The 14,553-nt window shown below is 60.6% G+C and overlaps 1 protein-coding gene across 2 annotated transcripts in view; it reads right to left on the reverse strand.

Annotated features, from left to right (window-relative positions):
* The window catches only part of LAMA3 (laminin subunit alpha 3), a 142,242-nt gene that overhangs the window by 58,780 nt on the left and 68,909 nt on the right, over positions 1 to 14,553 (reverse strand). For both annotated transcript variants that reach the window (XM_079784239.1, XM_079784240.1), the window contains 7 exons: positions 12,368 to 12,483; positions 10,324 to 10,535; positions 7,623 to 7,821; positions 5,569 to 5,713; positions 4,618 to 4,758; positions 2,810 to 2,971; positions 1,536 to 1,634 (listed from right to left, as the gene is read on the reverse strand). In XM_079784239.1, coding sequence (XP_079640365.1) covers positions 1,536 to 1,634; positions 2,810 to 2,971; positions 4,618 to 4,758; positions 5,569 to 5,713; positions 7,623 to 7,821; positions 10,324 to 10,535; positions 12,368 to 12,483 — 1,074 coding nt within the window. The remainder of the gene's footprint in view (positions 1 to 1,535; positions 1,635 to 2,809; positions 2,972 to 4,617; positions 4,759 to 5,568; positions 5,714 to 7,622; positions 7,822 to 10,323; positions 10,536 to 12,367; positions 12,484 to 14,553) is intronic.

Below are 14,553 nucleotides of genomic sequence, written 5' to 3' on the forward strand. Positions count from 1 at the left end.
CCCCCAAATTCTCTTAACAAAAGATGGCTGAAAAGATGGAGGGAAATTTAAGCAGTCAGTACATGAGGTGCTGTCTCTATTACTGCCTACGGACCTGACTGTGGTAGCAAGAAAGAGCTTTGGGGCACGGTGTGGGCAGGAAGGTGAGCCAGGCCACAGCCTGCAGAGCCGGGAGCCTCGGGGCTGGCCCGTGGCGGGTGGGGGATTCAGCCCTACATTCCTCACCCTCTGGGACTCAGCCTGTCCACCCAGCTCTGCACCGCTCCCTAGTACAGGGCACAGTGGGAAGGCCAGCACCCACTGTCAGCACCCCCACCCCAAACACACACGCGCCCCAGCTTTTCTGTAGCACCGGACCCAACAGGAATGCCTTCAAGCCGGTGTCTCAGAAAGAAGAGATTATCTGAGGTCACAGACCATTTTAAACCTCAACCTGAGAACATGCCCAGACGGCTCTTCATTACAGCAGCCTGGACACAGCGGAGTAACGGTTCGTGCTCCAAGGAGAAATCAGGGAGAAATTTTGAGCACCACCTCTCCGTGATCAACGTGTTGGCAGTAAAATATAGGTGTGCTGATGGCCTGGCCTCGAGAGACTCCGCACAGAGAACGAGGCTGGGACACCGCCCTGCTTGGCCGTGGTCTTAGCGGCAGCGACTGCTCCCACGGCGTCACTTACACCTGGTGCTTCGTTATCAAGGTGCTTTGCAAAGGTTTAGGTGACACTCTTTTTTAGGACAGGCAGTGCCTGTCCTTTATGAGCCCAGCCCTGGGGTCTTGTCGACAGGAAGGGCTCAAAGATATTTTGAAAGGAAACTGGAAGATGGAAACATCTATACTAATAAAAGGGTAATTATGCTAATTAGACCTGGAGACCTTTTGGGAGACCTGGACGTCCTTCTAGACAAAGCCATGGTGGTGGGGCCGAGGCAGAGGTGGTTAGGGGTGATCAGGTCAGGAGGGGAGGGCAGTTGGGGGCAAGCAGGCCAGCAGGGGGGGCAGTTGGGGGTGAGCAGGCTGGCGGGGGGGGGGGGGCAGTTGGGGGCGAGAAGGCTGGCAGGCAGAGTGGTTAGGGGTGATCAGGCAGGCAGGCAGGTGAGCGGTTAGGAGCCAGTGGTCCCGGATTGCGAGAGGGATGTCCAACTGCCAGTTTAGGCCCCATCCTGGCCTAAACTGGCAGTCGGACATCCCCTGAGGGGTCCCAGATTGGAGAGGGTGCAGGCTGGGCTGAGGGACAACCCCCTACCCCCATGCATGAATTTCGTGCACCTGGCTTCTAGTAAAAACATAAAAATGAATTTATGAGAATCAAGTTATGAGCCAATAAGTACATTGGGCCTGGGATGGTGGGGGCAGGGTCCTGTCAGGCACTGCATGCTCTACACTTCGTTTAGTTTCTACAAAATATTGGAAACGACTTCATCGAGACGTTCGCAGGCCCTGGTCAAGCTGCCCTAAAGGGCAATCAGCGCCGATGGTGGCCGCCACACCCTGACCCTTGGCGGGGGGGGGGGGGGGGGGGGGCTGGTACCCACAGTGAGCTGCACGTCTGGCTGCTTCCCCAGAAGAGCCATGTCGGCCGGGAGCCCGAAGGACTTGACTTGGTAGGTGAGGAAGCCGCCGTAGGAGGAGACCTGAAATGGAAGGGTGTGGTCAGCAGGCAAACATGAAGGGAACACGCAACAGCAGCTCATGTGAGACCCACATGGGCCCGAGGGTCTGGAGAGAGACACGTCAGCCTGTTAGCAGGGGTCACAGCGAGCAGGACTGAAGATGGCACTTAACGTTCCACAGATGCCCACTGTAGACCAGTTAAGCCGTGGAGCATGATTGCGCTTTACAAGTAAAAGATCCTGCTGTTAAAAAAGAGAAAGCACAGCCCGGCTGGCATGGCTCCGTGGTTGAGCCTCCCACCTACAGCCGTAGGTACAGAGGCCTGCTGACAACCAGGTGAGCTTGGAGGGGGACCCTCAGCCCAGGTGCCCACGCCCTGGCTGACACCTCGACTGCACCCTCAGGAGAGACCCTGACCATCCCCTCCTGGACTCCTGACCTCAGAAACCAGGCTAGGTCATCAGTGTGTTGCTTTAAAAGTCAGTGTTGCCCTCACTGGTATGGCTCATTGGAGAGAGCATCAGCCTGTGGACTGAAGAGTCCCGGGTTCAATTCCAGTCAAGGGCACCCAGTTGCAGGCTCGATCCCCAGTGCGGGGCGTGCAGGAGGCAGCTAATCAATGATTCTCTCTCATCATTGATGTTTTTATCTCTCTCCCCCTCTCCCTTCCCCTCTGAAATGAATATATATATATATATATATATATATATATATATATATATATATATATATATTATTTTTTAAAAAGTCAGTGTTGCAGAAAACCTGTTACTCAGCGAAGATAACCAGTGCATTGGCCCACCTGTGCAGGTGAAGAGGCGTGTGCGTGAGGCAGGAGCTGGTTACAGGGGAGCAGCCGTGTTCCCCACACTCAAAGCTAGAAACCCCAGGGGGCACCCACCTTGTCCCCCAGGTAGGAGGGAGGGGGCCCGGGGACGCCCACCTTGTCCCCCAGGTAGGAGGGAGGGGGCCCGGGGGCACCCACCTTGTCCCCCAGGTAGGAGGGAGGGGGCCCGGGGACGCCCACCTTGTCCCCCAGGTAGGAGGGAGGGGGCCCGGGGGCACCCACCTTGTCCCCCAGGTAGGAGGGAGGGGGCCCGGGGACGCCCACCTTGTCCCCCAGGTAGGAGGGAGGGGGCCCGGGGACGCCCACCTTGTCCCCCAGGTAGGAGGGAGGGGGCCCGGGGGCACCCACCTTGTCCCCCAGGTAGGAGGGAGGCGCGACCCAGGTGGCGCTGTGCACGGTGGAGGGCAGCTCCTGGAGGTCGGCGACTGCGCTGCCGCTGCCGGGGTTGAAGGAGACGGGGACCTGGGCCCCGTCCGCCGTCTCCAGGCGCCAGCCCATCATGTCCACAAACTGGAACACAGAAGCCAGGTGGGAACGTGTCGCCGGACGGGCCGTGCAGAGGATCCAGAGCCGGGCGGCCGCCTGGCCTCACAGGCTTCCTTCCCCCCGTGTCTCCCGGCCCTGCCCTGGGGTCCCCGGAGGGCAGAGAGCAGGGGGTGCGGGTTCATCCTCGTGCCAGACGCACCCTGACTCCGGGCGTTTAGTAGGTGCCATAATGTGTGAGTGACACCTGGGCAAGCACACGGGAACAGCAGTCACTCCTTTTGGGGTGAGCTCCTGCGTGTGAGAGGCAGAGTGGGGCACAGTGATCGCTGTCGTCACTGCTCTGCATGGAGCCTCGTCATGGAATACGTCCCTGACACTAAGGATGCCAGGAGGGACATGGCGAGAGGAAGGGGGAGAAGGGGCTGACAGGCAGAGGTTAGGAGTCCGGCTCCGGGTTCCCTGGGGGTCGGGGAGGAGACTTCAGAGTGGGTTTACAAACTAACGTTTTCCCAATTAAAGGCTGCACTCCTTAAGGAGGCAGGCAAGGAAATACGTAAAAAATCTTTCTTTGAATACTTGTTGGATACCAGACAATACTCGCCCAAAGCAAACAAGCATTAGGCTACTGGTTCATGGAATAAGGAAGGCAACACAAGTTTTACTTTCACGGAGTTAATTTAAAAAGCGGCCGCAGAGCCCAAGCCGGTGCTCAGTGGTTGGAGCATCTGCCTGGGGACTGAAGGATTCCGGGATCAATTCCGGTCAAGGGCACGTACCTAGGCGGCAGGCTCCATCCCTGGCCCCAGACGGGGTGCCTGAGGGAGGCAACCAATCAGTGTCTCTCTCTCACATCAATGTTTCTCTCTCTGTCTCTCCCCCTCCTTCCGTTCTGCCTAAATATCCTCGGGTGAGGATTAACAACAACAACCAAGTAGCCACAGAGAAGACGTGGTGAAATGCCTGAGAAGGAAATAACTCAGGAAGAAGACGAGCGGATGAGAAGGAATGGGAGGAACCATCAAGCCCATGCATTCAACGAGTGCCCACTGAGCTCCTACTGTGTCCCAGATGCTGCTGGGTCTAAACTGGAGCTCAGGCGCGCGTGGGGGAGGGAGGCAGACAATACATTTTAGAACTAAACGCACAATAGGGCAGATGGACCCGGGCGAGCTATGACATGGGGAGTGGTGAGGGAGGCCCCGTGAGCACCAGATGCTGGAGCAGGGGCCAGACACCCTGCGGGATGAGACGGGACGGGAGAGCATCTGTAGGAATAGCACTGAGGCTGAGGCACAGCCAGGGCCAGGCTTAGCCTTCTAACAAAGTAATACAGCCCAGCCGGCATGGCTCAGTGGTTGAGAGTCGACCTATGAACCGGGAGGTCACGGTTCGATTCCAGGTCAGGGCACAGGCCCGGGTTGTGGGCTCAATCCCCGGTGTGGGGCGTGCAGGAGGCAGCCGATCCATGATTCTCTCTCATCATGGATGTTTCTCTCTCCCTCTCCCTCTCCCTTCCTCTCTGACATCAATAAAAATGTAAGTATTTAAAACAACAACAACAACAACAAAGTACTACCCAGGCACTTCCCTGGCCCTCGTGTTTCATGCCTATCCGTTCCGGCCTCACTTGGACATTCTCACTAAAGACAGACCGACCAGCTCCCGCACACCTTCGCTCTCCGTCGGTGGGTGCTGTGGCAGTGACGGGTGATCCCAAAGCAAAAGCAGCTGGTGCAGCCCTGGGGGTTCGCCAGGTCCAAGGAGAAGAAGCCTTCTCGACACACGTCGCACTCGGCACCGTCCACATTCTCCTACGGAAAACACGGCAGGAGAGGCCATTCCCTCTGCGGGGTCCCGACGGGACGGCCATAACCTACCCATAGCACAGGCTGCCAGGACGGGGATGCCCACAGGGCGTGACATGAGGGTGCGTGACTGTTAAGCTTCTTTACGGCCTTCACTGTTTAAACGTGTATCCCACACACACAGAGAGCACTTGCTTCCTGCTGGCGTCTCGAAGGCAGGGCATTGGCCCACAGGACTCGCAGTGGGCGGGACCAAGGCCTCTCCCTGACACCACCTCAAGCACTGCTGGGACCTGGGGCCCGACGGCAGGCACGGACCAGGAACAGGCTCCTAGGGCAGCTCTGAGCCTCTTGAATTAAAGGCAGAGTGTGTGGGTGTCTGGCCGCCGGGGCTCCGTGGTTGAGTGTCGGTCTATGAACCAGGAGGTCACGGTTTGATTCCCGGTCAGGGCACAGGCCCGGTTTGTGGGCTCAATCCCCAGTGTGGGGCGTGCAGGAGGCAGCCAACTGATGACTCTCTCATCACTGATGTTTCTCTCTCTCCCCCTCTCCCTTTCTCTCTAAAATCAATAAACAAAATATATATATTCAATATGTGTCTGTTGATTTTCTGGAGAGGGTTGCACCTGTCACCAGAACTTTAAGGAGGTCTGCAGCCTCCACATCCATTTCCCACATATTCCTGTACACTGAGCGGACATGAAGAGCTTCCAGTGATTGGCAGCCAATATCCTGGCCTGAGGTCCTGGCTGCACAGGCCCAGGCTCACCTTGTAGTACAGGCCCCGGTCCCCTGACCGCACAGGCCCAGGCTCACCTTGCAGAGGCAGGCCCCGGTCTCCGGGTCGCAGACTCCGGGCTCCGTCCCGTCTCTGCTGCAGCGGCAGGGGAGGCACGTGGGGAAGCGGTGAAACCCAGGAGCACATCGGTCGCAACGCCGCCCGGAGATTCCGGCCCTGCACCTGCACCCGAGCAAAGGAAGCAGGAGCCGTTGGCAGAGGAGCCCACGGCCCCGCAGCGGACCAGGTGCGTCCACGGCCAGGGGACCCCGGGGCCGCCCACGGTGCTGACAGCCAAGGCAGCGCGGAGGCAGCAGAGCCCGGACCTGAGCCTCGCGGGCGCGGACAGGAAGAGAGAACCCGTTTTACATGTTTTCCCCTCATCGGAAGAGAAAGGAACGGAGCCCGGCAGGTGTGGCTCGGCCATTGAGCATCAAGCCAGGGACCAAGAGGCCACCAGTTCCACTGCCGGTGAGGGCCAGGCCTGGTGCGCGCCATCCTCTGTGGGGGCGTGGAGGCAGCGATCGATGACGTTTCTCTCATCAATGTTTCTCTCTCGCTCCCTCTCCTTTTTCAGTTATTTTAAATATATTTTCATTGATTTCAGAGAGAAAGGAAGAGGGAGAGAGAGAGAGAGAGAAACATCCATGATGAGAGAATCACTGATGGGCTGCCTCCTGCACACCCCCTGTTGGGGACCGAGCCTGCATCCCGGGCTGTCCCTGACGGGGAATGGAACTGGTTCAAGCTCGTGGTTTGAGAGGATAAACGATGAGGCCGACGCAGGAGGGACTCACACCTGCGCTCTAAAGACTCGGAATGTTTCCTGACTCAAGTCTTCCCTCCGCTCCGTCCCGAGGGACAAGGGGTTGCTTGGCACCGGCAGCGATGAGGTGGCCCAGGGCCTTCCTTAGGAAAGTGAGCATCGCTGCCGAGAGCTGAGCTTTGTCCCCAAGAGACATGTTCCTGCTCCTGCCCACCCCCGCCCGCCCCGCTGAGAACCTGGCTCTCCTGGAATTGGATGGGTCCTGCCCCTCAGCCCGTGGCCGCTCTCAGTCCTGCTGAGACGCTGGTCAGCGGGAGTCCCGCCCGGGACACGGCTTCCTCTCAGTGCAGAGCCTGCCGCACCTGTCTGCGCTGATGTTTGCCTTCCGTGTCTCAGCAGTTGTGCTGGGACCTATCGCTGCCCCAGGCAGCCCCTCCCAGGAGCTCTCCAGCATGTCCCTCCCGGTCCCCTCCCCACTCCCACACCCCCCATGGGACCCCCACACGGCTCAGACAGGTGCCCGGCAGGCTCTGCATTGAAACCTCGAAGCCGGAGTCACGGGGCTCCAGGTGATCAGCGTACCCGCTGACTCAGAGCAGGACGGCATGAAGGACAGGGTCCTGCCTCCCAGACCAGAGGCTGGAGGCACTGGACGGTGGTGGGCTGCGCGGCAGGGGGCGCACATGGCTCACCCCGTGCAGCTGCCCAGGGAGAGACCGGCCTGAGGGTTTCGGCCTGAGTCCTGCACGGTCCTTCACAGGGTCCAGCTAAGCGGGGAAGGCTGGGGCCCGGCCCTAAATACAGGGGCGAGGCGCCACCACAGGGACACGTCGAAGTTGGTGACTTTACACATGCATCTTGACACAGAACACGCTAGAGCCCTGGCCGGTGGCTCAGTGGTTAGTGTCGGTCCACGGACCAAAGGGTCACAGGTTGCTCAATTCCTGGTCAGGATGTGAGTGGAAGGCAAGCACACGATGTGTCTCTCTCACATCAATGTTTCTCTCCCCCTCCCTCCCACTCGCTCTAAAAATCAATGGGAACAATACCCTGGGGCGAGGACTAACCAAAAAAAGGGAAGGAATAGGAAGATGGATAGTGGAGGGAGCAGGCGGGCAGCTTGTGGCCTCAGGCGACGGGCCCTTGCCCACCAGGCCTGCTGGTCACCTGGGGGACAAGTGACTCCACGGGTGACCCATCTGGACGGGGAGCCGCGCCGAGGGGACCAGTGCAGCCCTCAGACCATGAGAATCGGGAGTAACACCGGAGTGGGCAGACGCGTCGTCCCTTCCATGGAGGACCGGCCGGTCCATGCCCCCAGCTCACCTGCACTGCCCGTGGCCCGGGTCGCACTCGGGGGTGCCCGCCGTGCCCACGCTGGAGCAGTTGCAGGGCTGGCAGCCCGCCCGGGGGTGGAAGCCAAAGGAGTGGGCGTCGCAGGCCTGGCACTGGGGCCCGGCCGTGCGCGGAGGGCAGAGGCAACGCCCCGTCGTCTCCTCGCAGGGGCGCCGGCCGCAGCTGCACGCTGCAGGGACAGAGACGTGCAGGTGAGATGTGCCCCAACCGCAGGGCTGCACCAAAGGCCAGGATTCCAGAAGCTTCCAAGGGCCCGGGAAATGCCGGGCCTCTCCTCATGGTGGCATGATTGATGGGAGCCGACATGAAGGCCCCTTCTCGGGGCTGAGGCCGACCCTGGCGAAGGCTCCTGGTGGAGGGTGTGTGACACGCTGCGACATGGGTGAGGCGGAAGGTGCTGGGGCCCAGGCTCAGGGGGAGGCGGCAGGAAGCGAGTGGGCTTTGCTCCGTGCCCAGCCCCGTGCCAGGTGCTCACGGCCCAGATCCTCTCCAATCCTGAGAGGTGTTTCTTTCCTCCCTCCCTCCCTCCCTCCTTCCCCTCCTTCAGGGTTTACTGAGCACCTGTCTGTGCCAGGGGCTGGGGCACAAAGGCAAAGCTAGCACCCCAAGACCTCAGCGCCCCGTGAGAGCGTCATCCAGAAAACGGCTGACTGGGGGAGTGGGTGCAGGGTGCAGGGGGAGCCCCGGGTGACCTGGGGAAGGTTCCCAGGGGAGTTACAGCCGAGCTGGGACCTGAAGGACGAGGAAGGGCATTCGAAGTGGAGGGAACTGCATGTGCGAAGGCAGGGAGGCGGGAAAGAGCCCGCCTGGTCTGGGAGCTGTGGGAGGGCGATGGGCCCAGGCCCAGGAGCTCTGCTGGGTGAAGCTGGGGTCCCAGAACCCATACCCGGACCCTCTGCCTCCTGGACCTCCTTCCCCGGGAAGAGGCCCCGCCCACCTGCCCCAAAGGAGGCTGTGACCTGGACAGAGGGATGAGGAAGGAGGGCCAGCTGCTGTGTATTTTTGGATTGCTTCTCAGAAATCCCCTCCTCCTCCCCCTCCTTCTGACGCCATGGCAACCAGGTGGCCACTGGGGGAACACCTGTGAGCTGGGCTGAGTGGAGGGGGAGGGGGGCGGGGGTAGGGCCCTCTGCTCCCCTCTCTGAGCCTCAGTTTTGGCGTCTAGAATATGGGCACCACAGCCCAGTTCTGGCTCCTGTCAACCCAGGTGCTGCAGGACGCACAGGCCCAGGCTGGACTCCTGAGGGGGAAGGCCTGGGGGTGAGGGTGGGACTGGGGGCTGGGCCAGGCGGCGGGGAGTCCCTGAGCCACGTGGCCTGCTTCCCACCCAGCAGCCCGCCTGGTGTGCCCACTGTCCTGTCCCTGCCCGGGAGCCCGGGGGAGCGGGAGGCAGGGCGGAGGCACAGACACAGGGATGGGTCTCCCTGAGCCCTGCAGGGAGAGGTCTCGGGGGTCTCCCCTGGGGCACAGGGCTCAGCTGCTCCCAGAACCCAGTCAAAGCCCCAGGAGGAGGGGCAGGGAGGGTCTGTTTGCTGGGGCTGCTGCTCCCATGACGACAGACTGGCCTCACCCAACAGGTACACGTGCTCCCCCTTCTGGGGCCGGCATCTCAAATCAGGGTGTTGGGGGCTGGGCTCCTTCAGAGGGCTCCAGGGGAGGATCCTTCCTGCCTCTCAGCTTCTGGGGGCCCCTGGCCGCACCCCTTCAGTCTTCACGTGGCCCCTCCTCCATCCTCAGGCGACTTCTCCAGTGTGTTCACGTGGCCCCGCCCCCTTGTTCACGTGCCCACTTCCTGCTGCTCACGTGGCCCCGCCCACTTGTTCACGTGCCCACTATTACGTGTTCATGTGGCCCTGCCCCCTTGCGACCTTGGATGGTCTCTATTTCTGGGGTGCCGCCTCCCTGGTTGGCTGTGTGCCCCTGCTCTCACACCTGTCAACAGTCCCCTTGCCAAAGTCCTTCCAGAAAATCGTGTGCGCCTGCCATCTCTTTCCTGCTGGGACTGTGACAGCTGGGACTGAAAAGGCGACAGGAGAGCAGTGGCCCGTCCAGAGTCCATGCAAAAGGTCCAGAGGGGCCTGTGCAGTCCCTGGAAGGCTCCCCAAGGGGCTCCATCCTAGCAGGCCAATGCACCCCAGTGCATCCAATGCACCCCATTGTACTGGAATGCATCCAATGCACCCCATTGTACTGCAATGCATCCAATGCACCCCACTGTACCCAATGCACCCCAGTGCACCCCACTGTACCCAATGCACCCCAGTGGCCCCAATGCACCCAATGTACCTCAGTGCACCCCAATGCACCCCAGTGCACCAAGCCCCAAGCCAGGCTGGGATCAGGAGCAGGACCCCGTTCAGCAAGGCTGGTCTCATGTGGAGACTCTGTGCTGAGGCTACATCTCGGGCAGCAGGATGAGTCTTAGATGGGTCTGCAGGCTTCTGGCTCAGGGCGTGGTCGCCCCGGCCCCGCCCCCTTCCCCCTCAGCCTCAGCTGAAACGGAAGAGGCCGCCCTGGAAGAACCCCTGTACCTGGGACAGAGCCGCCCTGGAGGAGCCCCTGCACCTGGGACAGAGCCACCCGGGAAGAACCCCTGCACCTGGGACAGAGCCGCCCTGGAAGAACCCCTGCACCTGGGACAGAGCCGCTGGATGGCTGAGCGGGCACTTACGCTTGCAGTGTGGGAATCCGTAGTAGCCCGTCTGACAGCGGGTACACTGCCGACCGATGACTCCGGGCCGGCATGGGCACTGCCCACCCTCGGGGCTGCAGTGAGGGCTAGCAGCACCGGCCGGGTGGCACTCACAGGGCAGCGCGCCCTTGTGGTAGAGGGCCGCCAGGGACCGGGCAGAGTCCTTACAGAACCCGGAGGCCGTCTGGGGGCTGTGGAGACAAACAGGACTCACAGTGCCATCCTGGGAGCTGTGCCCAGAGACGCCCCACCTGCCCTCCCACTTGCTCACCAGCAGGGTCTTGGGGAGGGACTGTGACTCTGGGTCACAGACAGCCAGGGACAGCTGCCCCCCCACTCCAGAACACCCCACAAGATCTAAGACCAGGGGTGGGAACCTTTGGGGCTGGGGTAACAGGGTGAAAATTTACCTACAGGATGAGTAGAAGAAGATGCCGATTATCCTATATAAAACCCTAATATGCAAATGGACCAACTGGCAGACAACCTGCAGAATGACCAGTCGCTATGATGCGCACTGACCACCAGGGGGCAGACGCTCAACACAGGAGCTGCCCCCGGTTGGCCAGTGCACTCCCACAGGGGGAGTGCCACTCAGCCACAAGCCCGGCTCACGGCTGGCAAGCGCAGTGGTGATGGTGGGAGCCTCTCCTGCCTCTGCTGTAGGTGGACGGTAAGGAGGGATGGGTCCCAGACTTCGAGAAGGATGTCTGACTGCTGGGTTAGGCCCAATCCCCTCGGGGGGACATCCCGGCAGGCGGATATCCCCCAAGGGGTCTCGGACTGTGAGAGGGAGCAGGCTGGGCTGAGGGACACCCCCCTCCAGGTGTATAGTATCTCTACAAAGCAGTTACCAAGAAATTACACCTAAGTTTATGATACACTGATAGCAATAATGAGGAGGACCAGGTGGATTGTCAACATCTATTGAGTGTTGTATGCCTGGAGCTTTCCCTACCTCTCACTTAACCTCACAGCCACCAGGTAGGCCTATGCCCATTTCACAGATAGGGCAACTGAGGCTCCTAGATCAGTGGTTGCCAACTGGTGGTTCGTGAGGTCCAAATGGTTGGCAACCACTGTCCTAGAGGGTAAGCAACGTTCCCAAGGCCACAGAGCTATAGAGTCGCTGAGCAGGCACTCAAATCCTCAACTGCTTGACTTCAGAGTCTTTGCTGAGTATGTTATATTCAGGGACTTCTGCCCCCCCGCCCCAGCTGCCTGGGTTGCTGGGTTCCCCAGGAATCCTACGGGGGCCAGGGAGGGTCTGGAGAGATGGGGGCTGACATTCGGGCTGCACCAGGCTCTGGGCATCAGGGAGCGGGAGAGAGGACGGGGGTCTGTCTGGCCTGAGGCTCCTGCTCAGTCAGGTGGTACAGGAGGTTGGGCACTGGGTCCAACATGCATCCCAGAGGAGGTGCCCGTGGGGTGTCTCAGGAAACAGGTTTGAACCTCAGGAAGCAGTGAGGGGAAGAGAAGCTCCTGAGTGACCATGAATCCCTGCTGGGAGGGTGAGCCTCTGTGGAGATCCCCATTGAGTGTGGGGGTCTTGCCTGGATGTGCATGACGACACCGTCCTAGGACAAGGAGTGCAGAGGGCACCTCCTGCCCTGGACCCGGCCTCATGCCTCTCCCTGGGTGTAGAGAGGGGAGGACAGGCCCCGGGGAGCTCCCGCCCTCCAGGGAGGGAATGTGGGAGAGCCCCATGCCTCCAGGGTGGGAATGTGGGAGATCCCCATGCCTCCAGGGTGGGAATGTGGGAGAGCCCCATGCCTCCAGGGTGGGAATGTGGGAGAGCCCCATGCCTCCAGGGCGGGAATGTGGGAGAGCCCCATGCCTCCAGGGTGGGATGTGGGAGAGCCCCATGCCTCCAGGGCGGGATGTGGGAGAGCCCCATGCCTCCAGGCGGGAATGTGGGAGAGCCCCATGCCTCCAGGGCGGGAATGTGGGAGAGCCTCATGCCTCCAGGGCGGGATGTGGGAGAGCGTGTGCCTCCAGGGCCTTTGCACAAAGAAGTACTCACTCTATGTAGAAACTATTCCCTCCACAGCTGGTGACGAACTCGCGAGACTTGTCCACCGACTGTGGGTGGAGGATCTGGTAGACGTGGTTCTCCGCGGGCACCAGGAGGACGCGGACCTGCAGGGAGCGTGAGCATGTCCTTGGCTTTCCAGCAACGCAGCTCACCTGCCGCTGCTCATCACTCTGTGCAGGATCAGTGTCCCCTGTCACTAAGCTCAAGACCAATGAAATGGATTTACGCACGAGTCACAAGAACCCCTAGACCGTGGTCGGCAAACTGCGGCTCGCGAGCCACATGCGGCTCTTTGGCCCCTTGAGTTTGGCTCTTCCACAAAATACCACGGCCTGGGTGAGTCTATTTTGAAGAAGTGGCGTTAGAAGAAGTTCAAGTTTAAAAAATTTGGCTCTCAAAAGAAATTTCAATCGTTGTCCTGTTGGTATTTGGCTCTGCTGACTAATGAGTTTGCCGACCACTGACCTAGGCAGCATGAAGGCTCACTCTGTGATCCAGGCAGGAAACGATGGGGTGGGCAGGCCCCTGGGAGAGCTGCTCAGAGCGGCAGCCTGGACGCTGGGTGGGGATGGGAGGCGTGGGGGTAACCGGGGGCCAGTCAGGACGCCAGGGCCAGGGGAGCCACGCCGGGGCACCTCCAGATCTACAGGGGTTGCTGTTCGGTATTTTTTAAAAATATATCTTTTATTGATTTCAGAGAGGAAGGGAGAGGGAGAAAGAGAGAGAAGCATCAATGATGAGAGAGAATCATGGATTGGTTGTCTCTTGCATGCCCCACACTGGGGATCAGGCCTGAAATCTGGGCATGTGCCCTGACCTGTAATCAAACCGTGACCTCCTGGTTCATAGGTCGATGCTCAACCACTGAGCCACGCTGGCTGGGCCTGTTTGGTATTTTTTAAATGTGAGCAAACTGAAATGGCAGGACCAATGGGAACGCGCGTGCACGGCGTGCCCGGAGCTTATCCTCCGTCGTGAATATCTGCAGCCCGTGTGTAAAGTCCTGTTGGCTCTCTGCTCCTGAGCGAATGAGACTCTGCCAGTAACAACGCTGCAGGGAGTTTCAAGCGTGTCTGTCACCTGCTCAGCGACCGGCAGCTCAGAGACCCCACTGGTCCCACGTATGCAACTCAATAAACACCTGCCAAGCCCACGTGCCAGGAGGTGTGCCAGGCTCAGGGGAGACAAAACGAGTCAGGGAAGGTGACCTTCTCAGAGAGAGCGGCAGGGCCAGGCCTGAGGGCCCAAGCTGCCCGGCTCCACGGGAGGCCCCACGGCATCGGCGACCGTGGCTCCAGCAGCCCAGGTGATGGGCACAGCAGGGGCATCAGGGCTGGGCAGGGCACAGGCCAGGTTTGGGGATGTGTGAGGTCTCTGGGATGGAGATGTGCAGCCGACGGTCCCATGTTGGGCCTGGAGCTCAGGAGGAAGCGGAGATGAATCCACAGGGGAGGGCGCCCCTCCCACCGAGGGCCGAACCAAATCAGCAGGCGCAGAGGAGGCTCCGCAGAGGGAGATGATGGACAAGGGCTCACGTCCCACCCAGGGGAGCACCAACACGTGGGGACGAAGGGGAGGAGAGATCACGGAAGAGCATTAGAGAAAGCAGGAAAATAAACAAGAGAACAGAGCCATGGAAGCCACAGGAGGGGAGTTTTAGGAACAGAGGGGTCTCCCTGCTTCCGAGAGACCAGGCGGAGCCTGAGGGAGGGGCAGGCGGAGGGTGGGGGGGCAGGCTAAGGGTGAGGAGGGGCAGGCGGAGAGCGAGGGAGGGCAGGAGGAGGGTGAGGGGGGCAGGCTAAAGGTGAGGGGGGGCAGGAGGAGGGTGAGGGAGGGCAGGAGGAGGGTGAGGAGGGCAGGCTAAGGGTGAGGGGGGCAGGCGAAGGGTGAGGGGTGGCAGGCGGAGGGTGAGGGGTGGCAGGCATAGGCTGGGGGGGCAGGTGGAGGGTGAGGGAGGGCAGGAGGAGGGTGAGGGGGGCAGGCTAAAGGTGAGGGGGGGCAGGAGGAGGGTGAGGGGGGCAGGCGGAGGGTGAGGGGTGGCAGGCGGAGGGCGAGGGGTGGCAGGCGGAGGCTGAGGGGGGCTGGTGGAGCACGAGGCTGAGCAGAGCTCGCATGGGCGTATTTTCTTCCTATTTGTCCTGTTATTCCAGTTTCCCTCGATTTTAATTGTCACA

Source organism: Cnephaeus nilssonii (genome assembly GCF_951640355.1).
Source record: "Cnephaeus nilssonii genome assembly, chromosome: 11".
In the NCBI taxonomy this organism is placed as follows: domain Eukaryota; kingdom Metazoa; phylum Chordata; class Mammalia; order Chiroptera; family Vespertilionidae; genus Cnephaeus; species Cnephaeus nilssonii.